This window comes from Pelophylax lessonae, assembly GCF_965119305.1.
Source record: "Pelophylax lessonae genome assembly, chromosome: 6".
Classification (NCBI taxonomy): domain Eukaryota; kingdom Metazoa; phylum Chordata; class Amphibia; order Anura; family Ranidae; genus Pelophylax; species Pelophylax lessonae.
In genome coordinates, this window is record NC_138773.1 from 32,904,487 (window position 1) to 32,931,899 (window position 27,413).

At 46.8% G+C, this 27,413-nt stretch overlaps 1 protein-coding gene across 1 annotated transcript in view; it reads left to right on the top strand.

The window, feature by feature from the left end:
- Window positions 1–27,413, top strand: part of DOC2A (double C2 domain alpha) — a 141,597-nt gene that overhangs the window by 65,515 nt on the left and 48,669 nt on the right. Inside the window, exons 5-7 of the mRNA XM_082261241.1 lie at window positions 7,781–7,890; window positions 10,994–11,120; window positions 16,008–16,067. Coding sequence (XP_082117367.1) covers window positions 7,781–7,890; window positions 10,994–11,120; window positions 16,008–16,067 — 297 coding nt within the window. The remainder of the gene's footprint in view (window positions 1–7,780; window positions 7,891–10,993; window positions 11,121–16,007; window positions 16,068–27,413) is intronic.

The window sequence follows — 27,413 nt, forward strand, 5'->3', positions numbered from 1 at the left end:
ATCAGAGTGAGCGCTGAGGTTTGACTATGTTTGCCTTTAATACGTAATGGCACCCCATATGTTTAGCAAAAATGCGCCACTTCATGCCTGCCAAAACGCGTGCATTTTGGAGCAGTGCAGTTTAAGAAATCCTGCCGGCACCTTTTTTGTTTCCCATGTATAGGGCAGCCGAAAGAGTTTAATGGGCTGCCCTAAACTGCAACACGCAAAGAAGAGTGGATGAACCTCCTGGTGTGATTGAGCCCTTACTGAGTTACATGTTCAGTAATTGAAATAGGGGTCACCCAGGACAAATCATCATCAAGACTGAGGTCCAAGATGTGAGAATGTCCCGGCAAATCCAGGACAGTTGGTATCTATTATTTAGACAACCAACACAAAATCTATAACAGGACAGTGAAGGTAAGCCTAGGAAACTAGACATTCCTAGTACAAAGGGTGACTCTGTAAATTCAAGATTATCGCCCAAGACACAGCACCAAGCTCCGAGATGCGGGACTGTCCCGGCAAATCCAGGACAGTTGGCATCTATGCTTTAGTCACCCAATACAAAAATTTGTAACAGGGCAGTGAAGGTAAGCCTAAGAAACGGGAGGTTGTTAGTACAAAGCTGTGACTTCAAATGGGCGTTAAATCTGACCACACTACATCTCCATGTGCCCGAATTTCATGGCTTGCTGTTTTTCTTTAAATATCCTTCCGTGTGCCCTGCATATAAACCAGTGCCATGCCAGCTGCTCTTTATCCTTGGCAAAGCTGGCTGGGCTGTGTGTTTTTAACTGCTCTACATTTTACACTTAATCCTTTATTCCGATAGTTGTTTCCCCATAATCACCGGCCACTGGCCTAAGAGCGGTCTGTCTGTGCGCTGCATCGAGACCCTGATTAATGAGGCTCCCTCTGCACTCGCCTATTAATGCCTTTTTTGTGTGCTAATCTAATCAGGGCAGTCTCCGAGGTTGGATTCTGGACTCCCCTAGCCGTGCCTCGATCAATGCTAATCATATAATATATTGCTCTGTGCTGTTTGTCCGAGACCACAGGGTCGGGTGTTGGGATAAAAAATGGCAGATGGTGGAGCGATTGGCCTATGAGGTCATAGATTTGGAGGAAACAAATAGGAGAAAAACAAATACATTTAAAGGAACATTTTACTCCAAATTAAAGCAGACATCCTATGCTAAGAAAAAGTTATGTTAAAGGCTTTACTGGATTAATAAAAAGTAATAAAATGTTGTAATATTTTTCTTGAAGAAAAGGTTGTTTCAGATTGGTTTCATTTACCAAAACAGTAGGTAAGTGGGCACATGATCTCTGCCATAGAGAAGGGTCAGTTCATCTAAAATTGGTTCCTTCTTAGAATTCTATTGCTCATCTACCAAAACATTGCGATGACTTTGCTGGCATTATGCCAACTGTCATACAATTCTGCCTGTATATCCCCTTCCCTGACCTGCTCTTATCCTGTCATTCTACCGGAACACTGCCTACCCTGACCTGAGCCTGTCCTACCAATCTACCTGAACACCGCCTGCTCTGACCTGAGCCTATCGTACGAATCTGCCTGAACACCGCCTGCTCTGACCTGAGCCTGTCCTACGATTCTGCCTAAACACTGCCTGCTCTGACCAGAACCTATCCTACGATTCTACCTAAACACAGCCTGCTCTGACCTGAGCCTGTCCTACCATTCTACCTGAACACCGCCTGCTCTGACCTGAGCCTGTCCTACCATTCTACCTGAACACTGCCTGCTCTGACCTGAGCCTATCCTACGATTCTGCCTGAACACTGCCTGCTCTTACCTGATCCTGTCCTATGATTCTACCTGAACACCGCCTGCTCTGACCTGAGCTGTCCTATGATTCTACCTGAACACCGCCTGCTCTGACCTGAGCTGTCCTACGATTCTGCCTGAACACTGCCTGCTCTTACCTGATCCTTTCCTATGATTCTACCTGAACACCGCCTGCTCTGACCTGAGCCTGTCCTACCATTCTACCTAAACACCGCCTGCTCTGACCTGAGCCTGTCCTACGATTCTACCTGAACACCGCCTGCTCTGACCTGAGCCTGTCCTACCATTCTACCTGAACACTGCCTGCTCTGACCTGAGCCTATCCTACGATTCTGCCTGAACACTGCCTGCTCTTACCTGATCCTTTCCTATGATTCTACCTGAACACCGCCTGCTCTGACCTGAGCCTGTCCTATGATTCTACCTGAACTCCTCCTTTTCTGACCTGAGCCTGTCCTACCATTCTACCTGAACATCGCCTGCTCTGACCTGAGCCTGTCTACCTGAACACTACCTTCTCTGACCTGAGCCTGTCTTACAATTCTTCCTGAACATCGCCTGCTGTGACCTGAGCCTGTCCTACGATTCTTCCTGAACACCACCTGCCCTTGTCTGTCATACAATTTTACCTGAACATCACCTGCTCTGAATGTTGCCTGTCCTACATTTCTGCCTGAACACCATCTACCCTGACCTGAGCATGTCCTATGATTCTGCCTGTATGCCACCTGTTCTGCAAGGATCCTGACTCATGATTCTGCCTAAACACCTTCCCAATCCTGAGCTTGTGCTATGATTCTGCTGAACATTGCCTGCCGTGACCCTAAACCTAATTTAGGATTCTGTCTGAACACCACTTTTTCGGATCTGGGCCTGTCCTACAGTTGTGCCTAAACACTGCCTGACCTGGCCATATCCTGACCTACAATTCTGCCTGAACACAACCTGCCCTGACCTGACCCTGTCTTTCAGTTCCACCTGAACACCGCTTACCCTAACCTGAGCCTATCCATCAATTCTGCCTGAACTATACCTGCCGTAACCTAACCAGAGCCTGTCCTACAATTCTGCCTGAACACCACTTTTCCTGACCTAAGCTTATCCTGTCTGAATATCATCTGCCCTGACCAAAGCCTATCCTATGATAGCCTATCCTAAACTCCTACTGCCCTAACCGAAATCTTAAAATGTGTTTGCTGATACATGAACGGTAATGGCCAATTCAGTGTCCAGTGTCATGTGTAAACTTTATAGCATGTAGAATTATTACTGTATAATTATCAATTGTAGGCTGTTTCCTTGTCAAATGTTTGGTGGATGCTGGAGAGTTAAACTTTACGATGGTCTCCTCTATCATTCTGGAATCTATTGATAAGATCTCTGTGCTGAGTTCTTGGGTTTGCTTATGCACAGAGCCAATTATGAGGAGTTTCCACCATCCCTGCTGCATTTTATATTTAGTTTTATATTACGGTGACAAAGATATGTAAAAGAAAGGACAGGAACACCCAAAAGTTGTTGGAACCATCCAAAACCCCCCAGTGAATTGTCAAAGGGAAATCTTACTGAACCATCTGAGACACACACTCACCGGCCACTTTATAGGTACACCTGGCTAGTACCGGGTTGGACCCCTTTTTGCCTTCAGAACTGCCTTCGTTCTTCGTGACATAGATTCAACAAGGTGTTGGAAACATTCCTCAGAGATTTCGGTCCATACTCACATGATAGCATCACGGAGTTGTCACCGTATTCAAAAAATATAGAAAAAAATGAAAATCTATACGTGTCACTGTGCTCTATTTAACCACTTCTGGACTGGAAGATTTTCCCCCCTTAGTGATCAGGCTATATTTTGCGATTCAGTACTGCGTTAATTTAACGGAAAATTGCGCGGTCGTGCAACGCTGTACCCAAATAACGCTGTACCCAAATAAAATTGATGTCCTTTTTTTGCCATAAATAGAGCTTTCTTTTGGTGGTATTTGATCACCTGTGTGATTTTTATTTTTTGCGCTATAAACAAAAAAATAACGACAATTCTGAAAAAAAAAATATATATTTTTCACATTCACATTCAATATATTCAATATATATAAAAAAAAATTCAAAAATCAAAATTTTTTAACATTTTAGACCAATTTGTTTTCTGTTACATATTTTTGGTAATAAAAATCGTGATCAGTGTACTTTGATTGGTTTGCGCAAAAGTTATCGCTTCTACTAACTACAGGAAAGATTTATGTCATTTTTATTGTTTTTTTTTACTAGTAATGGCGGCGATCTGCGATTTTTAGCGGGACTGCGACAGATCGGACCCCTAACTGACATTTTTGACACTTTTGGGGGGACCAGTGACATTACTACAGTAATCAGTGTTAAAAATATGCACTGTTACTGTAATAATGACACTGGCAGGGAAGGGGTTAACACGGGGTGATCAAGGGGTTAAATGTGAGCCTAGGGGAGTGATTCTAACTGTAGGGGGGGGGGGGGCGTTGCTTGTGAAATGATCACAGAGACCTGTCAATCTTATATAGAAGGATCACAGGAGCTCTGTAATCATTTCAGAAAGAAAAACGGTCAGCTGTGTTTACAACATCCGACCGTTCTTCTCTCTCAGCGGGGAGCGATCGCGGGTGTCAGGCGGCAATCGGAGCCGCCTGACCAGTGCAACGGAGTCCCTGCTGACGAGTGGGGGAAAGAACACTTGCTGCTGCCGGCGCGCGCTCGCCCCCTAGCTGCCTGCGCGTGACCGATGTAGGTCTATGTCGGTTTGCGCAGGAGAGCCACATTGCCACAGTAAAAAGGCGGCGGCCGGTCAGGAACTGGTTAAAAATGTGTTATGTGTGCAAATAGTGCAAGTGCAAACTATGCTCTGAAAGTGCAATACACATACAATGGATAAACATACAACCTATCGGTGCCATTTGGATGCGATGGGGAGCAAATAGGAGGCTGAGGAGGCGCTCATCAGGCAGATATACAAAGTGGGTTGAGAAAAAAAACAAACACACTCACCAGATACCAGTCCCTGCAGAAGGGGACTGGTATCTGGTGAGTGTGACCCCAGGTGGGGGACACGAGTGAAGACCCTGGGGTTTATCGCACAACGTGGGTGTAATCTAGATATACCAACACAGCTGCTTGTTGTCTTACCAAAAGTACTACAAGGAGCAGCAAGACCACGGGAAAAGTGCAACTAAAGGATACTAACACACCTTTATGAACGTTATATATTTTGTACAAGAGGCTACCTTATGCACAAGCTGTTTTTTTGCACAAGTTTCTTGTATACAGGCACTTTTTATTGCACTTTCATGGTGAATAGTACCAATATTGGTTTGCACAGGTTGTATGTTTATCCATTGTATGTGTATTGCACTTTCAGAGCATAGTTTGCACATGCACTATTTGCACACCTAATAAGTGAAAGTAAATATTCAGCGCAAGATCCACAAAAATCAAACTAAAAATAGCAGCTGAACACTAAAAGGTCAAATTTAAACCTCAAATATAGATAATAACAATAGTGCAGTGCAGCGCATAATCAGTATATAAGTGAAAAATCTAATTCCTGTGTGACATATCAAATAAATGAAAAAAATATGGAAATGCACCCAGTGAAAGGTGATAAAGGGATAATCATGAGCTAATAAAGTCCATAAATATTGTAGAAATTAAGCATCTTGTGGAACAAAGTGACTCCAGATAGTGCACAGTGACACGTATCGATTTCTATTTCTTAGAGTGTGGTGCAGAGGCGTAACTAGAACCTTCAGGGCCCCAGTGCAAGAATCCATGAAGGGCCCCCCGGACCCCTAGCCAGGGCCCTTCCCTTCAAGCCTGGCGCTCTTCCCACTGATCCTGGGGCCCTTCCCTTCAAGCCTTGCACTCTTCCCATTGATCCTGGGGCCCTTCCCTTCAAGCCTGGGGCTCTAACCATTGATCCTGGGGCCCTTCCCTTCAAGCCTGGCATTCTTCCAATTGATCCTGGGGCCCTTCCCTTCAAGCCTGCTCTTCTCATTGATCCTGGGGCCCTTCCCTTCAAGCCTGGCACTCTTCCCACTGATCCTGGGGCTCTTCCAATTGATCCTGGGGCCCTTCCCTTCAAGCCTGGTGCTCTTCCCATTGATACTGGGGCCCTTCCCTTCAAGCCTGTCGCTCTTCCCATTTATCCTGGGGCCCTTCCCTTCAAGCCTGGCGCTCTTCCCATTGATCCTGGGGCCCTTCCCTTCAAGCCTGGCGCTCTTCCCACTGATCCTGGGGCTCTTCCCTTCAAGCCTGGCGCTCTTCCCATTGATCCTGGGGCCCTTCCCTTCAAGCCTGGCGCTCTTCCCATTGATCCTGGGGCCCTTACCTTCAAGCCTGGTGCTCTTCCCATTGATCCTGGGGCCCTTCCCTTCAAGCCTGGCGCTCTTCCCACTGATCCTGGGGCTCTTCCCTTCAAGCCCGGCGCTCTTCCCATTGATCCTGGGGCCCTTCCCTTCAAGCCTGGCGCTCTTCCCACTGATCCTGGGGCTCTTCCAATTGATCCTGGGGCCCTTCCCTTCAAGCTTGGCGCTCTTCCCATTGATCCTGGGACCCTTCCCTTCAAGTCTGGCGCTCTTCTCATTGATCCTGGGGCCCTTCCCTTCAAGCTTGGCGCTCTTCCCATTGATCCTGGGACCCTTCCCTTCAAGTCTGGCGCTCTTCTCATTGATCCTGGGGCCCTTCCCTTCAAGCCTGGCGCTCTTCCCATTGATCCTGGGGCCCTTCCCTTCAAGCCTGGGGCTCTTCTCACTGATCCTGGGGCCCTTCCCTTCAAGCCTGGCGCTCTTCCCATTGATCCTGGGGCCCTTCCCTTAAAGCCTGGTGTTCTTCCAATTGATCCTGGGGCCCTTCCCTTCAAGCCTGGCGCTCTTCCCATTGATCCTGGGGCCCTTCCCTTCAAGTCTGGGGCTCTTCCCACTGATCCTGGGGCCCTATACTCTCGTTGCGGGGCCCTTTATTACGGTCCCGCAGTGGGACCCTTTCACAAGTTTTGCAGTGGTCCCCCTTCCTGCCATCTTGGGGCCTCCCCACGGTGGTAGAATGCCAGGGCCCGGTCGCAAGTGTGACCTTTGCGATCCTGGAAGTTCACCCACCGGTGTCATTATTTATTTTTATTTATTTTTTGGTATTTTAATAGTATTTTTTTTTATCATTTTATTTTATTTTTTACAATGTCACTGACTATGACTCTGTCCATTCAGAAAAGGAAGGAGCTGGTAAATTACATATTTACTGACCCCTTCCAGGTTCTCTATTGTACACATCCCCTGCAACAGCCGACAGGAGAGGGGAGGGAGCACAGTGGGGGGGGGGGGGGGGGAGCACACAGGGACCCAGAGACAGCAGAACACAAGTGAATTGGATAGGAGGAGTGGCGGGGGCAGCATACAGAGGAACCAATTTCCTCCATTTTCATGTAGAGAAATCACTGTCCAAAGGAGGACAGTAATTTCTCTAGATGCTTCCCCTGCGGCCCCTCCTATCCAGGTGTACAGGGGAGCCGCACAGACCACCTGGAGCATGGGGCCCGGTTGCAATTGCAACCCCTGCAACCCCTGTAGTTATGTCCCTGGTGTGGTGACACATATATTTTGAATACAGTGACACATGTATTTATATTTAACTAGTCCTATAGGGTGCAGCGGCCTATCTGAAGAGCAGCGCCAATACCCACTTCTATTTTGCATATTCCTATCAGATGCCACTCAGTTGGTTAATCTCAGTGGGGGGGGGGGGGGGGGGGCAGCAGTCACATATACATTTGTTTTAGATCCATAGCGTGGAATTACATATCTTTTTAATTTGACATTTTTGTTAGCTTTTTTATTTACAGACCATGACTCTTTAAAACACAGATTTTTCCCCCTCAATGTTTCACCATAAAAAACTTGTCCTTTTGTTGTTCCCACCTCTATGGCTTCACGCGATGATGATTTTCTCCCCTTCCAGGCAAACAAGCTGAAGACGCGCACGGTACGAAACAATCTGAACCCCACCTGGAACGAAAGCCTGACCTACTGCGGGATCACCCAGGAAGACATGGGAAAGAAGATTCTACGGTGAGCAGCCAATCAGAATCGGGAATCAGGATTTCTTAAGTTTGTGGCTTATTCATAGTCTAATACTTTGGCTTTGTTACTTTTTTCTTAGTTGCTTCCTTTCTGTGCTGTTCAGATGTGTCTTTCTGTCCCCCAACGGGATTTATTAATTCCTTTATTTATTTCTGATCTGGGAATGGGATGCAAAGTAAGTCTATCTATTAACCACTTTAGCTCCAGAAGGATTTACCCCCTTAATGACCAGGCCATTATTTCTGATTCGGCAGTGCGTTACTTTAACCACTTGCCGACTGCTTACAGTATATTTACTGTGGCAGTTAGCCCCTCACAGGCAGAGCGACGTAGGTCTAACGTCGCTAGCCTGTGAGGGTCTCAGGAGCGAGCGCGTGCTGCCGGAGGCGCGCTCCCGCTCCCACGCGGTCACGGACCCCCCCGCGCGTGTGACTGGCAGACCCGATGTCCGCCGGTCACTTGCGATCGTCGGTGGAGAGGGAGAAAGGCAGGCGGCTGATGTAAACAAGCCGCCTGTCATTCTCCCCGGTGTATGAATGATGATCATACGGTTCTACTATGTAGAACCGTTGATCACTGTTCATACATCTCAAGCCACAGCCAATCACAGTTAGAATCACGCCCCTAGGGACACACATAGCCCCTCCCTCTAAAAAAAAGTTAACCCCTTCACTGCCAGTGTACTTTTACAGTAACAGTGCATATGTATAGCACTGATTACTGTAGTAATGTCACTGGTAACCCAAAAAGTGTAAAAAATGTCAGTCAAGGCTCCGATCTGTCCGCCGCAATGTCGCAGCACCGCAAAAAAAATCGCAGATCGCCGCCATTACGCGTTAAAAAAAAAAACAACAAAAATGACAAAAATCTTTCCCGTTGTTAGTAAACGCGATAACTTTTGCGCAAACCAATCAAAATACGCTTTTTGCAATTTTTTCTTTTACCAAACATATGTAGCATAAAACAAATTGGCCGAAAATGTTAAAAAATTTTGATTTTTACATTTTTTTGGGGGGAATTTGCAAAATGTGAAAAATATTGTTATTTTTGCAAAATTTACGCTATTTTTTTGTTTATAGCGCGTGATCAAAAAATCGCACAGGTGATCAAATACCACCAAAAGAAAGCTCTGTTTGTGGGGAAAAAAGGACGTCAATTTCATTTAGATACAGCTTCGCACGACCGCGCAATTGTCCGTTAAAGTCACGCAGTGCCGAATCGCAAAATAGGCCCTGGTCAGGGAGGGAGTAAAATCTTCCGGGGCTTAAGTGGTTAACAATTGCGCGGTCATGCGACGCTGTACCCAAATACAATTGATGTCCTTTTTTTCCCACAAATAGAGCTTTCTTTTGGTGGTATTTGATCACTTCTGCAGTTTTTCGATTTTGCGCTAAAAACAAAAAAAAAAGAGCGACAATTTTGAAAATAAACACAATATTTTTCACTTTCTGCTATAAAACATTCCCAATAAGAAAAAAATTTAAAAAAATCTATTTTTTTTTATCAGTTTAGGCCAATTTGTTTTCTGCTACATATTTTTGGTAAAAAAAAATCCCAAAAAAGCGTATTTTAATTGGTTTGTGCAAAAGTTATAGCGTTTACATACTATGGGATAGATTTTTGGACTTTTTATTTTTTTTGTTGTTTTTACTAGTAATGGCGGCGATCAGCGATTTTTAGCAGCAAATCTGACACCAAGTGACACTTTTTGGGGACCAGTGACACCAATACAGTAATCAGTGCTAAATAATAATATTATCATTATACAGGATTTATATAGCGTCAACAGTTTGCACAGCACTGTACAACATGAGGGAAGACAATACAGTTACAATACAATTCAATACAGGAGGAATTGGAAGGCCCTGCACTGTTACTGTATAAATTACACTGGCAGGGAAGGGGTTAATACTGGGGGTGATCAAGGGGTTAAGAGTGCTCCTAAATTGTGCTTACTAACGGGGGGGGCTCTGTGAAAGGAACACAGAGATCGGTGAGCTTAGCTGAGGCACACGATCTCTGTGTGCCTGTGTGACAGGAGAGTCACCTGCTTTGTTTACATAGACAGGCGGCTCTCCTGTCAGTTTCCCCGAAGATCGCAGGAGGCCTGTGGCGATCGAGCCCGCTCCTTCCACGGTCTGGCACCCACTGTGTTTACTCAAAGCAGGAGCGTAGGCTCCGGCGGCGAGCGCCGCCGAGACCGCGTGCACATAATCACATGAATATGCCCAGTCGAGCCGCCCTACCGCAGTACATCTGCGTGGGCCAGTCGGTAAGTGGTTAATATTATAAACAAACTAGAAAAAGGGGGGGGGGAGAAATCGGACTGTGCAGGCCAAAGATGGAAGGGTAAATGACAATTAAGTAAAATGAACATTTTATTACAGCAAATATTTTAAAACCAATACATGATCATAAATGAATACAAAATGACCATAGATAAAAAAATTCCTCAATAGAAATTTTAACTAACGCAATGAGCACTGTATATTGCGCAGGTCTTCTGTGCCGACGCGTTTCACCAACTGCTTCCTCAGTGCATACAAAAACCATACAGTACCCGTCTAAGTTTCTGCACATATAGAGAATGTTCCCTGAGCAGGCGCCCGGACCATATTAAGGGACAGCCATCTAGTATTGGTCATTTGTTCGATCTCCCATATGTATCCAACCAAAATTAAGATCTCATATATAATAGGGATTGGTGGGCTGGTTCCCTCGCAGGGTCTTATCTTCTCTTAGATCGACCAGGTGAGCTATTACCACCCTATGGAGCTCCCCCCCCCCCCCCCCCCATATCAGCCAGGATACCACACTCCTAGAGTATTATATTGCCTCAATGCTTGATATAGAAGTCCACAAAATCCCATGAGCTCCTCAAGTGTGCTGAGGCCACAAGGCCATCCCTGTGTGTATGAATATTATAGAATCCTATAGAAAAGTCTAATCCCAAAGGAGCAGAAATAAATAAGTGAACTGATTAAAAACACAAAAAGAAAACTACAGTATGGAAGCTGCACACAAGGTGAGAGAGTAAACCTAAGAAGGTGGGACCTCCCTTGAAGCCCTGAACTGTGGTCTGTTTTCTCAGGATCTCTGTGTGTGACGAAGACAAACTAAGTCATAATGAGTTTATCGGAGAGACGAGAGTCCCCCTGCGCAGACTAAAACCCGGGGAGAGGAAGCACTTCAACATCTGTCTGGAGCGTCAGATTCCTGTAAGTGAATAAGTACGGGCAGGGCCGAGACAAGGGGTGGGCAAGAGGGATGGCTGCCCTAGGCACTGTTATCATGTGAGGGGGGGGACACACCACAAGAAGATTGGGGGGGTTAAGTTGGAAGGGGGAATTTGGGGGGGGGGGGACAGCATGGGGTAAGTATTGTTCTTTAAAAACGGAGATGGAGGGGTTTATAAGGGGATTTGTGTTGGAAGAGGGGAAGATTTGTGCGAGGAGGGGGGGGGAGTTTGGGGGGAATTTGTGATGGGGGGGGATTTTAAGTGGGGCGGAGAAGAGGTGTACTAGGAGGGGAAATTTAAGGGGTGGAAAGTTTGTGCTAGGAGGGGTGAATTTTTTTTTGGTTGGGGGGATTTGTACTGAGGGAATTTGGGGTATGGGGGGGCAAAGATTTTTGCTGAGAGAGGGGGATTTCAGCAGTGGGTGGATTTTTAAATGGAGGAGGGGGAATGTATGCTTAGGGAGTAAGCATGCAGATTAGTGCTTAATATATTTGTTGGGGGATTTTGCTAACACATAATGATCATATATCTTGGAGGGGGGGGGGAGGGCAGGTGGCATGTTCATCCTGGGTTCTATATGACCTTTTCCTGGCATTGAGTACGGGGGCAGGTATAGGCGAGAACTGGAAATACAGATCAGCTGGGGTAGAAGCTGCTGATACAGAAGAAAAAAAGAGATACGTCTGCCAGCCAGTCTTGTGATTCTTGCATCTCTTTTTCTTCACTTTTTCTCTTCTCCACTTAAGCAATCAGGCTTGGTCACCAAGCTTTTTGTGCTGATTAGATACAGAGTGTTCTTTGGAATTTTTGTAATGCTTTAGCACTTTGGCTAACCAAGAGTGCTCTGGGAATTCTTTGTCATGTATTAAATGTTTATATATATATATATATATATATATATATATATATATATATATATATATATATATACACAGTATCTCACAAATGTGAGTACACCCCTCACATTTTAGTAAATATTTTATTCTATCTTTTCATGTGACAACACTGAAGAAATGACAACTGCTACAATGTAAAGTAGTGAGGGTACAGCTTGTATAACAGTGTAAATTTGCTGTCCCCTCAAAATTACTCAACACACAGCCATTAATGTCTAAACCGCTGGCAACAAAAGTGAGTACACCCCTAAGTGAAAATGCCCAAACTGGACCCAAAGTGTCCATATTTTGTGTGGCCACCATTATTTTCCAGCACTGCCTATACCGTCTTGGGCACTGAATTCACCAGAGCTTCAATGGTTGCCACTGGAGTCCTCTTCCACTCCTCCATGATGAGATCACGGAGCTGGTGCATATTAGAGACCTTGTGCTCCTCCACCTTCCATTTGAGGATGCCCCACAGATGCTCAATAGGATTTAGATCTGGAGACATGCTTGGCCAGTCCATCACCTTTACCCTCAGCTTCTTTAGCAAGGCAGTGGTCATCTTGGAGGTGTGTTTGGGGTTATTATGTTGGAATATTGCCCTGTGGCCCAGTCTCTGAAGGGAGGGAATCATTGTCTGCTTCAGTATGTCACAGTACATGTTGGCATTCATGGTTCCCTCAATGAACTGTAGCTCCCCAGTGCCGGCAGCACTCATGCAGCCCCAGACCATGACACTCCCACCGCCATGCTTGACTGTAGGCAAGACACACTTATCTTTGTACTCCTCACCTGGTTCCCGTCACACACGCTTGACACCATCTGAACCAAATACGTTTATCTTGGTCTCATCAGACCACAGGAGATGGTTCCAGTAATCCATGTCCTTAGTCTGCTTGTCTTCAGCAAACTGTTTGAGGGCTATCTTGTGCATCATCTTTAGAAGAGGCTTCCTTCCGGGATGACAACCATGTAGACTAATTTGATGCAGTGTGCGGCGTATGGTCTGAGTACTGACAGGCTGACCCCCCACCCCTTCAACCTCTGCAGCAATGGTGGCAGCACTCACATCTATTTCCCAAAGACAACCTCTGGATAGGACACTGAGCATGTGCACTCAACTTCTTTGGTCGGCCATGGTGAGGCCTGTTCTGAGTGGAACCTGCCCTGTTAAACCGCTGTATGGTCTTGGCCACCGTGCTGCAGCTCAGTTTCAGGGTCTTGGCAATCTTCTTATAGCCTAGGCCATCTTTATGTAGAGCAACAATTCTTTTTTTCAGATCCTCAGAGAGTTCTTTGCCATGAGGTGCCATGTTGAACTTCCAATGACCAGTATGAGAGAGTGAGAGCGATAACACCAAATGTAATACACCTGCTCCCCATTCACACCTGAGACCTTGTAACACTAACAAGTCGCATGACACCGGGGAGGGAAAATGGCAAATTGGGCCCAATTTGGACATTTTCACTTAGGGGTGTACTCACTTTTGTTGCCAGCGGTTTAGACATTAATGGCTAAGTGTGTTGAGTTATTTTGAGGGGACAGCTAATTTACACTGTTATACAAGCTCTACACTCACTACTTTACATTGTAGCAAAGTGTCATTTCTTCAGTGTTGTCACATAAAAAGATATAATAAAATATTTACAAAAATGTGAGGGGTGTACTAACTTTTGTGAGATACTGTATATATATATATATATATATATATATATATATATATATATACACACGTACACAGCATATATGTGTATGTACTTAAAGTGACACCATCAGTCTCCTAAATGCCAGCATCCTGCAATAGCACAGGTAGTATACTCGCCCCTCCTCCAGTCCATGTCTCCTGCCTTCTCTCCCATCCAGTGCTCCTGCCTCTGAGTATTCATCATCTGCAGGTGTTTTAGATACCTGTGTCCCTCACTATATGCGGTGCTTCCCTTTATCACACATCAGGTGATATCTTTAAAAAAAAAAAAAGAAAAAAATTAACCGAAAACTACTAATGTGGCTCTTTAGGATCCACACAGAGAGTAAAGGTTGTCAGATTGGTGACCACATTGGTAATATCCTAACCACCATTTCTTTGTAAAGCCCTAAAGAAGGGAGAGTTCTGAGCCCCCGAAATGTGTTAGCTGTATCTTCTGCCCTTTGATAAAGATGAATATACAGTACATTTACTGGACTTGTTACAAACTTGAGGTACTCTCATCCTTTACATTCTGTTCAGATTATTCCAGGGCACCCTATATGACAGTGAGCTGCCTTTTAGAGCTCGTTCACACTAGCTTTACTCTCTGTGTGTGAGTGAGAGATGGATCTCACTTCAGTGAGCATTTGACAGGCAGTCGCCTCCTTTACCCCTTAAACCCCACACTAGTGCACCACAACAGTGTGCATTACTCGTGGTTGCAGAGTTGCACCATCTAAAGCATTAGTGTGAAGGAGCCCTTATAGCTGGAGAACAAATGTAATCTGTTTGAAATGTTAAAAGAAGTAAGACTACAAACGATTTTCACCCATATGTCCATTAAACCAATACAACAGAAGAAGTAAGACTACCAATGAATTGCACTCATATGTCTGTAAGACCAAAACAATAGAAGGAGTAAGACTACCAACAAGTTTCACCCATAAGTTCAGAAAACCAATACAATAGAAGAAGACTACCAACAGGTTTCACCCATAAGTTCAGAAAACCAATACAATAGAAGAAGACTACCAACAGGTTTCACCCATAAGTTCAGAAAACCAATACAATAGAAGAAGACTACCAACAGGTTTCACCCATAAGTTCAGAAAACCAATACAATAGAAGAAGACTACCAACAGGTTTCACCCATAAGTTCAGAAAACCAATACAATAGAAGAAGACTACCAACAGGTTTCACCCATAAGTTCAGAAAACCAATACAATAGAAGAAGACTACCAACAGGTTTCACCCATATGTCCATAAAACCAATACAACAGAAGAACCAAGACTACAAACAATTTTCACCCATATGTCCATGAAGCCAATATGTTGTATTGGTTTCATGGACATATGGGTGAAACCTGTTGGTAGTCTTCCTCTATTGTATTGGTTTTCTGAACGTATGGGTGAAACTTGTTGGTAGTCTTACTCCTATTGTTTTGGTTTTACGGACATATGGGAGAAGTTCGTTGGTAGTCTTCTCCTATTATATTGAATTCATGAATGTATGGGTGAAACTTGTTGGCAGTCTTCTTCTATTGTATTGGTTATACGGACATATGGGTGAAACTCATTGGTAGTCTTACTTCTTCCATTGTATTGGTTTTATGAATGTATGGGTGAAACTTGTTGGCAGTCTTCTTCTATTGTATTGGTTATAAGGACATATGGGTGAAACTGGTTGGTAATCTTACTTCTTCTAGTGCAATGGTTTTAGGGACATATGAATAAAGAAGTTGTTTTCCATTTAAAAAAAAAAAGAAAAGAAGTCGTTTTACTGGAATGTGGTCAACCACGTTTTTTCTGTGCCTTTAAGATCCAGACACTCATATAAGGTGAGCTGGGATCAGTATTAATAGGCAACTTAGATTTGTCTCTCCCCAGCCGTTAGTGACGTAGGGGGGAGATGGGATCGGCCGCAGGGACCAGCCATTACTACAGAACGCTTGTGATATGTATTAAGAAGACAACTCCTAAAAAAAGTTCCCATCAGGACAGATTAGGGAGCTCCTGAAGGCAGAGCTGGGATCAGCATTAATAGCAGGGACAGCTCCTACAGGGAAGAGTTCATTTCAGCACTGGCAGCGGGACGGCTCCTAGGTAGGAATGGGCTGGGAATAAATAAATAGTGAGCGCAGCTTGTTGGGAAGGGGACAGTTCAGCACCACCAGGAGGGACAGCTCCTACCAGAGGAAGGACGAGCCGCTAATGGAAGTCAGCACACGCAGTTAGAGTCTTATATAAGAACTGTCTTCCTGAATTCTTGTTTTCTTTTCTTCTTCTTCTTCTCCTAGCTGGCCTCTCCTTCCTCAATGTCAGCCGCTCTGCGGGGAATTTCGTGCTATCTCAAGGAGGTGAGACAATCTTCATAATTCACTACTTCACTGTAAAGACAGAAAATAAAGATGCTTATATACAGAACATAAACTGAGATCTTACCGTAGAATGAAATGCAATATTCAGCTTCAAGCCAGAGATTTCCTCTGCAGTAGCTTTTTTCTGGCACTAGATGTCCTCAGTATGACGGCCAGCATCATACAACCAACTTCCCCTGAGCCTTGGTTCATCCTGGACCCGTGAAAAGAGAAGCAGCTCTGCTCTCTCCTCCTCTTAGCATGCTTCCGGCTAGCACATGAACTGATAGGATACATGTGCTGTTTCTTATTCTCACACTCTAGCCCTGCTGTACAGTGGGCTGTAAGAGGCTGATACCAAGTCACATTAAAGTACTTACACTGCTTGCTTTTAAAATAATACATTTAATAACATATTACAACACAAACACACCTATCTATCGCTGAAGTGCAATAAGAATGTATACTGTGCGCTCTTGGCAGCCAGTTAGAACCTCCGTAAGGTTCTGTCGCTGTTGGAGACCCCATTGGGAAGACTTTCCTTGCTGCGGGGACACGAGAGATGATGGACACAATGTGGACTTTGGTTTTCAAAATAACTATCCAACAGTTGTATGACCCTTCTCACCTCTGGGACTCTTACTCCCCTCCCATTTCACAGCCCATTTATTTTCCTTATCCTAACAAACATCCCAGTTTAATTTACCAGGAAAGTTTACAGTTGTCACCAGAGCAGGAAGTAAGAGGAAATCCGCCAAGTGGGGACAAAGATAAAACATCTGCAGTGGCGTCTAACCTTCCCACAATGTATCCCAATCAAAATCAACATTTTGGGTGGTGTTACACTCCCCCTGTTGGTTATAATTGCCTATGCAACAGCTATACCATCCTCCTCCTGGGTGATGTGCTGAGGGGTGTTGCTTATCTGTCTCTATCAGCAAAACTTTAAAACAGAGCTTTTTGGAGAAATGTAAGGTTTTACACTTGGGGACTAACAACATAAAAACACAATACACGTTAGGAGGGGAACCCTTGGGGGAATCAAAAATGGAGAAAGATCTGGGAGTCTTGGTTGATGATCGATTAGGCAACAGCATGCAATGTCAAGCGGCAGCTTTCAAAGCCAACAGAATATTAGCATGCATTAAGAAAGGGATGTATTCCAGAGATAAGACTATAATCCTTCCACTTTATAAAACTCTGGTCCAACCGCATCTGGAGTATTCTGTCCAGTTCTGGTTGCTGGTCCTCAGGAGGGATGTGTTGGAGCTGGAGAAAGTCCAGAGAAGGGCAACTAAACTGATTAGGGGGTTGGAGGACCTTAACTATGAAGAGCGGCTGCAATCGCTCGATTTATTTTCCCTGGAGAAGAGACGCCTGAGGGGGGACATGATAGCAATTTATAAATATCTTAATGGGGATCTCAGCTTAGAAAAAAAGCTGTTCATTCGAAGGAATTGCATGAGGACTCGAGGACATACAATGCGATTAGAGGAGAAGAGTTTTAACCTCAGGCAACGTGGGGGGTTCTTTACCGTTAGGGCTACAAGATTGTGGAATTGTCTACCACAAGAGGTGGTTTCTGCGGGAAGTATGGTGACTTTCAAAAGACTCTTAGACTTACATCTCAAGGATCAGAACATTCAGGGGTATGAGAGATGATTACAGTCACACACACCTACACAGGTTGAACTGGATGGACTCTTTATTCAACCTCACCTACTATGTAACTATGTAAGAGCTCCAGACAAAAATAACAAAAAAATAAAAGCCCATTAAAGGAGAAGTACAGCCAAAGTTCGTTTGGCTGTACTTCTCTTGTGGATCACAGGAGTGCAGATCGTTCTTTAATCCTGTGACCTGTTTTCAGCTGACAGTGGGATAAAGCCCGCTGTCAGCTGACATCACAGAGCTTGTCCAGGCTCGGGCAAGATCGTGACCATATGGTTGGAATCCGCTCACATGCCTGGACTGGAACCTGGCTCAGCCTCTCAGCGAGCCGCTGAGAGTCTGATCTGGCTGCTACCACCCTTCCATAGCCCAGCACTCCAGTGAGTGCAGGTGGGGGGTGGGCAGAGCAGAAAGCTGGAGACTGACAGTCAGCAGCTCTCTGCATAGGGAGCTCTGAGAACTGAGCGATCAGCGCTGTTTGATCATTCAGTTTTCAGTGAATCCGCCCACATGCCTGGACTGGAACCCAGCTCAGCCTCTCAGCGAGCCACTGAGAGCCTGAGCTGGCCGCCCCCGCCCCCTCCATAGCCCAGCACTCCAGTGAGCGCAGGAGGAGGGGAACAGAGCAGGGAGCCAGAGACTGACAGTCAGCAGCTCTCTGTTTAGGGAGCTCTGAGAACTGAGCAATCAGCGGTGTTTGATCGTTCAGTTCTCAGTGAATCCGCCCACATGCCTGGACTGGAAACCGGCTCAGCCTCTCAGCGAGCCGCTTAGAGCCTGAGCTGGCCGCTCTCACCCCCTCCATAGCCCAGCGCTCCAGTGAGCGCAGGGGGCAGAGCAGAGAGCCGGAGACTGACAGACTGACGGTTTTGACAAAGCACGCATAGTCATGTGAATTGTGTCATCCTTGTGTCCCCTGCATTTTATCTGTGACATCCTGTGCTTATGTTTTCTACTATTTTTCAATACATTTTCGATTGCATCCTATGGGAAGTGCAGCCATTCCTCATTCAATTGTTCATGGTGTCTGCAGCAGTGACAGGGCGTGCACCCCAGCAGGAGTTCGTACTTTCAGCCCTATAGATCCACCTGGAGCAGCGATACCTGGCTTGGTCTGTGAGCGATCAGCAGTGTTTGATCGTTCAGTTCTCAGTGTTAGAGCCAGGGGGGGACAGATGTAACATCCACCTAGGTAAGTATGAAAAAAAAATCCCCATACTCCTCTTTTAAAGTGGAAGTAAACTCCCATCGCTGACTTTTACCTGTAGGTAAACCTATAATAAGACTTACTTATAGGCACAGAAAATATCTCCTAAATGTGCACCGGAGATATTTACTGTATTTACCGATGACGTCACCGGCACATGGGCTCTAAAGGAACGCTCACCCAGGTTTTTTTTACTGCCAATGTCCTCAGTCTGATGGGTAGCATCATTCAACCCACTTCACTGAATCAAGGTTATGCTGGACCCACTCCCCCCCCCCTCTCTCCCCAGTCTGTGATTGGACAGTGAAAGGAGAAGCAGCACAATGATGAGCTCATCATCTCTCTGCTGCTCTGCTCTCTCCTCCTATCAGCAGCATGCCCCTTGAAAGCACGTGAACTGATTGACTCCCTGTGCTGCTTCTACCTCTCCCGGCCTCAACTCTACTATACAGGGAACTGAAAGAGGCCGATAACAGGTTATTTTATTACGTACACTACTAGAATACACAAAAAAAATCATATTCCATGATGTATTATTGGTTACAGAGTTGCATTAATTTGTGCCTTTTATATCTGCCTGAAGTTTTGCTTTAAGGTATATGTAAACCCAGGTGCATAAGTTTAACTGCTTGCCTAACGCCTCACGTATGAGCACTGCGGCAGAGCGGCCTTCCTGCGCTGGATTGCGTATCTAATACATGATCCGGGTCACCCGGATAGGGGGCGTGCACGTGCGTGCCCGCCGTCCTGGCTGTGCTGTGATTAGTGACAGCACAAGTCGATCAGTGGGTTCCCGGGCAATGATTGCCAGGCGGGACCTTCTGATTGGCATAGAGGATGACAGGACAGAGCTAAAACAATGTAAACAATACAGATCTCTGTCCTGTCAGCAGGGATGTGCAGATTTTTGTTTCCCTGCAAAACACATCCTTCAGTAAAAGCAGCTCACAGTGAATGCACCAAGCACTGCAAGGCACATGGTTAACCCCTTGATCTCCCTAGATAACCCCTTCCCAGCCAGTGTCATTAGTCCAGTGACAGTGTCCTGTATTGTCAATGATCACTGTATTAGTGTCATTGATTCCCACAAAGTGTCAGTTAGTGTCAGACTGTCCGTTGCAATATCACAGTCTCGCTATAAGTCGTTGATCGACGCAATAACTAGCAGGGCTGCTGTTAGAAATCATGAGGCCCTGTACAGCCTGCCTAATACTAAAAATAAATATAAAAAAATATATGTAAGCGCCCCAATGCTCGAGCAAAAAGGCGAACACATGTGTCGGTCCCACATGCCTGCGCAAACAGCAATCGCCCCACACATGTGAGGTATCACCGCAAACCTAAGATCATGGACTCTACTACCGGGCCTCCTGTGTAAATCTAAAGTGGTAACCTGTAAAGGCTTTTAACCACTTGCCGACCAGCCCCTGCAGTTATACGTCGGCAGGTTCGTGGGAGCGATCCTGTGGGTGTGCCAGCGGGGAAGCCGAGGCGCGGGTCCGGCGGCCGTGATTTACGCTGGGCACCCGCGATCGCTCCCCGTGAAGAGAGAACGGCAGTCTGCTGTTGTAAACACAGCAGACTGTGTTCTCTCTGCTATCAACACAGAGCCCTTGTGATCCTCCTATTTAGGAACACAGGTCTCTGTGTTGATATTACAAGCCAATCCCCCACACAGTTAGAAAGCATCCCCTAGGCTCAAACTTAACCCTTTGATTGCCCTTGGGTTAAAGCAGTAGTATACTCTGCTTTTTAATTTTTACCTACAGGTAAGCCTATAATAAGGCCTATAATAAGGCTTACCTGCAGGTAAAATTAATATCTCCTAAACCTGCACGGTTTAGGAGATATTCACCCTGCATGCAGCCGCTGACACCAGCGGCGCATGCGCTCTAACCTTCTTGCCGGCCCCATGCCAGAAAGTGAACTCCGCATGCGCAGGAGTGACGTCATCGCGGCTCCGGCCACTCACAGCGCCGGAGCCGCCAAACCTGGAAGAGATGCAGAGTGAACATGTCAGCTCCCTCAGCGGTGTCTGGGCGACCGTGTGGGGGCTTCGTTCTAAGGTAAGTATTTCATAATGTGCTAGTATGCGGATGCATACTCAACTTCTTTGGTCGGCCATGGCGAGGCCTGTTCTGAGTGGAACCTGTCCTGGTAAACCACTGTATGGTCTTGGCCACTGTGCTGCATTTCAGTTTCAGGGTCTTGGCAATCTTCTTCTAGCCTAGGCCATCTTTATGTAGAGCAACAATTCTTTTTTTCAGATCCTCAGAGAGTTCTTTGCCATGAGGTGCCATGTTGAACTTCCAGTGACCAGTATGAGAGAGTGAGAGCGATAACACCAAATTTAACACACCTGCTCCCCATTCACACCTGAGACCTTGTAACACTAACGAGTCACGTGAAACCAGGGAGGGAAAATGGCTAATTGGGCCCAATTTGGACATGCTCCCTTAGGGGTGTACTTACTTTTGTTGCCAGTGGTTTAGACATTAATGGCTGTGTGTTGAGTTATTTTGAGGGGACAGCAAATTTACACTGTTATACAAGCTGTACACTCACTACTTTACATTGTAGCAAAGTGACATTTCTTCAGTGAGGGGTGTACTTACTTTTGTGAGATACTGTGTATATATAAAAATATTGTTTGGGAGTTCTGAGTAATTTTCTAGCAAAAAAATAAAGATTTTTATAAGTAAACAAAAATTGCCATGAAAGGTCTGGTCTGGCTAAATGGCGGCGCGTTTCTCGGCAAACTTGCACGCGTTCTCGATACGCATAGATGTGAGCCTAGAAAGTGATGGGAGGAGGAAACTTTACGGAGGGAGGATGACATTTTCTATAGGTGCGTCCTGATATAGGATGACAACTGTCCCCAATTGTTCTCCTGCGTTTCCGTGTTGACGCACAATGGCGTGCTTTACCATTGCCATTATCAGGAAGCCAGTCCAGAACAATGGTGAGCAGCCAACCCTGAAACCATCAGCCTAGCTTCGGACCTTTGCGGGTCGGGAATGTGTGCAGAATCGCGCGCTTTCCCGCCGCAAAGAGAAATGTGCTGCCAATGAGACGAAATGTGAATGGCACCCCCACGCGTCTAAAAAAAACGCACGCCAAACCACGTGGTGCCGCAGCAGCGGCGCGTTTTTAGAAAAGAGTCAGGGAATTATTTTACGCGTTTCTCACGCATAGGGCAGCCTAATGAAGCGAATGGGCTGCGATACACGGGATGTGCGGAAATTGCTTTGAAACGCACATTCTCTTTGGTTGAACCTGTAGACAATCTTGTACATAAATGCCACTAGCGGGCTTTATTCATCAATACATTGTATCAACATGTTACAATGTAATTACTGTTACAATTATAATAATTTCCCTTGGGAATATTAAAGTATTCTGAATTATTATATTCATTTCAATGGGTCACCCCAACGCGCGACGCATGCAGAAGCGTGAAGCAAGCCTCAGACCTGCAGGGAGCCGCGTTGTTACTGTACCATCTTCCCACAATGTTACAATTTCCGATGCGGCTTCCTCCTCCTCCTCCTCCTCCCCTCCCCCCCTTTATTTCATCTCTATTATTCATTCTTTTCTCTTCGCTCTCTTTGTGTTTCCTCCGTTCTCATTATCTTCAGATGTATTCATCCCTCGTTTCCCCCGATCCCCGCTTACCTCCTCGATCCCCCGCATCCCCCTCTGTGACTGTGAGGTGACATTTCTCTCTATTCTCCCACATAATATCCCCATCCTCCCCACCTGCGGGGGCTGGGGGCCCAGCACAGATCTATAATGCGACGCTTCCAGCGACGGCCTTGACAGCGCACGCCGTGCTCTGCACATCCTGTGGCAGCATCCGATGCTGTCTGCTCCGCATATATCCCCACACAATGAATGTGCGTGTGTGTGCGTGCGTCCTCGACCTCCTCTGCCAGCATTCGCGAAGTCAGATCTGATGGCACCAAAAAAACAAAAAAAGAAGGATTTAGCATGAAAAAAATTATGAATCCTTTTTACGGAGGGAGGATGACATTTTCTATAGGTGCTTCCTGATATAGGGTGACAACTGTACCCAATTGATCTGCGCTTCCGTGTTGACGCACAATGGCGTGCTTCACCATTGTCATTATCAGGAAGTCAGCCCAGAACAATGGTGAGCAGCCAACGCTGGAGCAAGTGCTGGTAGGCAGGAAGTGGGTGAAAGAGGCTGGAGGAGATCAGCAGCACAGAGATGGGAAAATGTTCACATCTATGCATGTCGGGAATGCGTGCAAAATCACACGCTTTCCCGAAACACCGCCTGTTAGCAGACATGCGATTGTGACATTCGATGTTAAAGTGGTTGTAAAGGCGCAAGGTTTTTTTACCCCTTCATGCACTCCATGAAAAACCTTCTCTGTGCAACAGCCCCCCCCCCCCAATACTCCTCTTTGCAACAGCCCCCCTCCTCCAAAAAAAAACTCCTCTGTGCAACAGCCCCCCCCCCAAAACTCCTCTGCGCAACAGCCCCCCCCCAAAAAAACTCCTCTGTGCAACAGCCCCCCCAAAAAACTCCTCTGTGCAACAGCCCCCCACCAACAAAAAAAAACTCCTCTGTGCAACAGCCCCCCCAACCAAAAAAAAAACCTCCTCTGTGCAACACCCCCCCAACCAAAAAAAAAAAAAAACTCCTCTGTGCAACAGCCCCCAGACAAGAAAAAAAAACTCCTCTGTGCAACAGCCCCCCAACCAAATAAAAAACTCCTCTGTGCAACAGACCCCCACCAACAAAAAAAAACTCTGTGCAACAGCCCCCCCCCCCAAAAAAAAAAAACTCTGTGCAACAGCCCCCCCCCCCCCAACAAAAAATAAACTCCTCTGTGCAACAGCCCCCCCCCCAACAACAAAAAACTCCTCTGTGCAACACCCCCCCAACCAAAAAAAAAAAAACTCCTCTGTGCAACAGCCCCCAGACAAGAAAAAAAAACTCCTCTGTGCAACAGCCCCCCCAACCAAATAAAAAACTCCTCTGTGCAACAGACCCCCACCAACAAAAAAAAACTCTGTGCAACAGCCCCCCCCCCAAAAAAAAAAACTCTGTGCAACAGCCCCCCCCCCCAACAAAAAATAAACTCCTCTGTGCAACAGCCCCCCCCCCCCAACAACAAAAAACTCCTCTGTGCAACACCCCCCCAACCAAAAAAAAAAAAACTCCTCTGTGCAACAGCCCCCAGACAAGAAAAAAAAACTCCTCTGTGCAACAGCCCCCCCAACCAAATAAAAAACTCCTCTGTGCAACAGACCCCCACCAACAAAAAAAAACTCCACCGTGCAACAGCCCCCCACCAACAAAACAAAATTCCTCTGCCCAACAGCCCCCTCAGAAAAAAAACTCCTCTCTGCAACAGCCCCCCCCCCCCCAACAACAACACAAAACTCCTCTGTGCAACAGCCCCCCCCCCCCCCAACAAAAAAGAAACTCCTCTGTGCAACAGCCCCCCCCCCCAACCAAAAAATAATACTCCTCTGTGCAACAGCCCCACTAACAAAAAAAACTCTGAGCAACAACCCCCCAGCAACACCACAAAACTCCTCTGTGCAACAGCCCCCCCCCCCCCAACAAAAAAGAAACTCCTCTGTGCAACAGCCCCCCCCCCCTCAACAAATAATAATACTCCTCTGTGCAACAGCCCCACTAACAAAAAAAACTCCTCTGTGCAACAGCCCCCCCCCCCCCAAATACTTAGCTGAGCCCCATCCCAATTCAGTGATGTGCATGAAAAGCCTTGGCTCTCCAGGGACTCTCCCTCCTCATTGGCTGAGACAGCAGTGAGAGCAATTGGATCCCGCTGCTGTCAATGAAAGCCAATGAGGCGGGAGAGGGAACACGCAATGGACATGCAGAGCCGTGGCCTTCTTGGGTGCCCCCATAGCAAGCTGTTTGGTCTGGGGGCACTTTGCAGGAGGGAGGGGCCAAAAGCACCAGCGTGGGACCCGAGAAGAGGAGGATCGGGGCTGCTCTGTGCAAAACCATTACACAGAGCAGGTAAGTATAACATGTTCATTATTTAACCAGTTCAGGCCAGGACGGATTTATCCCCTTAATGACCAGGCCATTTTTTGCTATTCGGCACTGCGTTACTTTAACGGAAAATTGTGCGGTCGTGCGACGCTGTACCCAAAAAAAATTGATGTCTTTTTTTTCCCACAAATAGAGCTTTCTTTTGGTGGTATTTGGTTACCTCTGCGATTTCTTTTCTTTTTTGCGCTATAAACAAAATAGGAGCGACAATTCTGAAAAAAAAAAAAAAATTCACATTCTGCTATATAACATTCCCAAAAAAAGTAAAAATCTAAATTTTTAATCATTTTAGGCCAATTTGTATTCTGCTACATATTTTTGGTTAGAAAAAAATCGCAATGGCGTATTTTGGTTGCCTTGCGCAAAAGTTATTGCGTCTACAAACTAGGGTAATAATTTATATCATTTTAATTCATTTTTTTCTTTTTACTAGTAATGGCGGCGATCTGCGATTTTTAGCGGGACTGCGACATTGCGGCGGACAGATCGGACCCCTAACTGACATTTTTGACACTTTTGGGGGGACCAGTGACATTACTACAGTAATCAGTGCTATACATATGCACTGTTACTGTAATAATGACACTGGCAGGGAAGGGGTTAACCCAGGGGTGATCAAAGGGTTAAGTGTGAGCCTAGGGAGTGTTTTCTAACTGTATGTGTTCCTATATAGAAGGATCACAGGCACTCTGTTTTCATTTCAGAGAGAAGAACGGTCAGCTGTGTTTACAACAGCTGCCGTCCTTCTCTCTCAGCGGGGAACGATCGCGGGTGTCAGGTGACAATCGAGGCTGATGGTCCCGTGCATCGACATCCCCGCTGCCTAGTCGGTGCACTCGCCCCCAGCACCACTTACGCTACCGATGTAGACCTACGTGGAGCCTAGCCAGCCTGCCGTAGTAAATCTGACACAGGCGGCCGACAAGTGATTAATCTCTTAGCACCTCCCGACCCTTTAAGAGGTTTATGACACCAGGAGGCAGGCTGGGGTGTGGCTTAAGATCACGTAACAGCCAATCACAGCGGTCACGTGGTCAGGAAACTTTCAGTTAGGCGTTGGTAACTGTGCTGAGAGTGCGCGTCTTTGCACAGGTGAATAGGCAGCAATTCACGCAAATATGCGGCCCCTCGCCGCTTAGGACCAAGCATTGAGAGGCGGCATATTTGCATATGTCCGGCACCAAGGGGTTAAAAGTAAGCCTTTATTATCAATTTAAGGGCACCCACATGCATCTGTAAACACATGTGTTTTTGTGTGCGCCACACCCTGTGGTGCCGCAGCACTGTGTGGTTCAGTGTGGCACGTTTTTGGAAGCTCGTTGAAACGAACACGCGACACGCGGGAACATGTGGGAACGTGCGGGGAATGTGTGGGAACGTGCGGGGAACGTGCTGGGAACGTGCTGGGAACGTGCGGGGAACGTGCTGGGAACGTGCGGGGAATGTGTGGGAACGTGCGGGGAATGTGCTGGGAACATGTGGGAATGTGCGGGAATGTGCGGGAACGTGTGGGAACGTGCGGGAACGTGTGGGAACGTGCGGGAACGTGTGGGAACGTGCGGGAACGTGCTGGGAACGTGCGGGAACGTGTGGGAACGTGCGGGAAACGTGCGGGAAACGTGGGGGGAACGTCTAGGGAACGTGCGGGGAACGTGTGGGAACGTGCGGGAAACGTGCGGGAAACGTGGGGGGAACGTCTAGGGAACGTGCGGGGAACGTGCTGGGAACGTGCGGGGAATGTGTGGGAACGTGCGGGGAATGTGTGGGAACGTGCGGGGAACGCATGGGAACGTGCTGGGAACGCGTGAGAACGCGCTGGGAACGCGTGAGAACGCGCTGGGAACATGTGGGAACGTGCGGGGAACGCCCGGGAACGTGCGGGGAACGTGCTGGGAACGTGCGGGGAATGTGTGGGAACGTGCGGGGAACGTGCTGGGAACGTGCGGGGAATGTGTGGGAACGTGCGGGGAACGCATGGGAACATGCGGGGAACGTGCTGGGAACGCGTGAGAACGCGCTGGGAACGTGTGGGAACGTGCTGGGAACGTGCTGGGAACGTGCGGGGAATGTGCTGGGAACATGTGGGAATGTGCGGGAACGTGTGGGGAACGTGCTGGGAACGTGCGGGGAATGTGTGGGAACGTGCGGGGAATGTGCTGGGAACATGTGGGAATGTGCGGGAATGTGCGGGAACGTGTGGGAACGTGCGGGAACGTGTGGGAACGTGCGGGAACGTGTGGGAACGTGCGGGAACGTGCTGGGAACGTGCGGGAACGTGTGGGAACGTGCGGGAAACGTGCGGGAAACGTGGGGGGAACGTCTAGGGAACGTGCGGGGAACGTGTGGGAACGTGCGGGAAACGTGCGGGAAACGTGGGGGGAACGTCTAGGGAACGTGCGGGGAACGT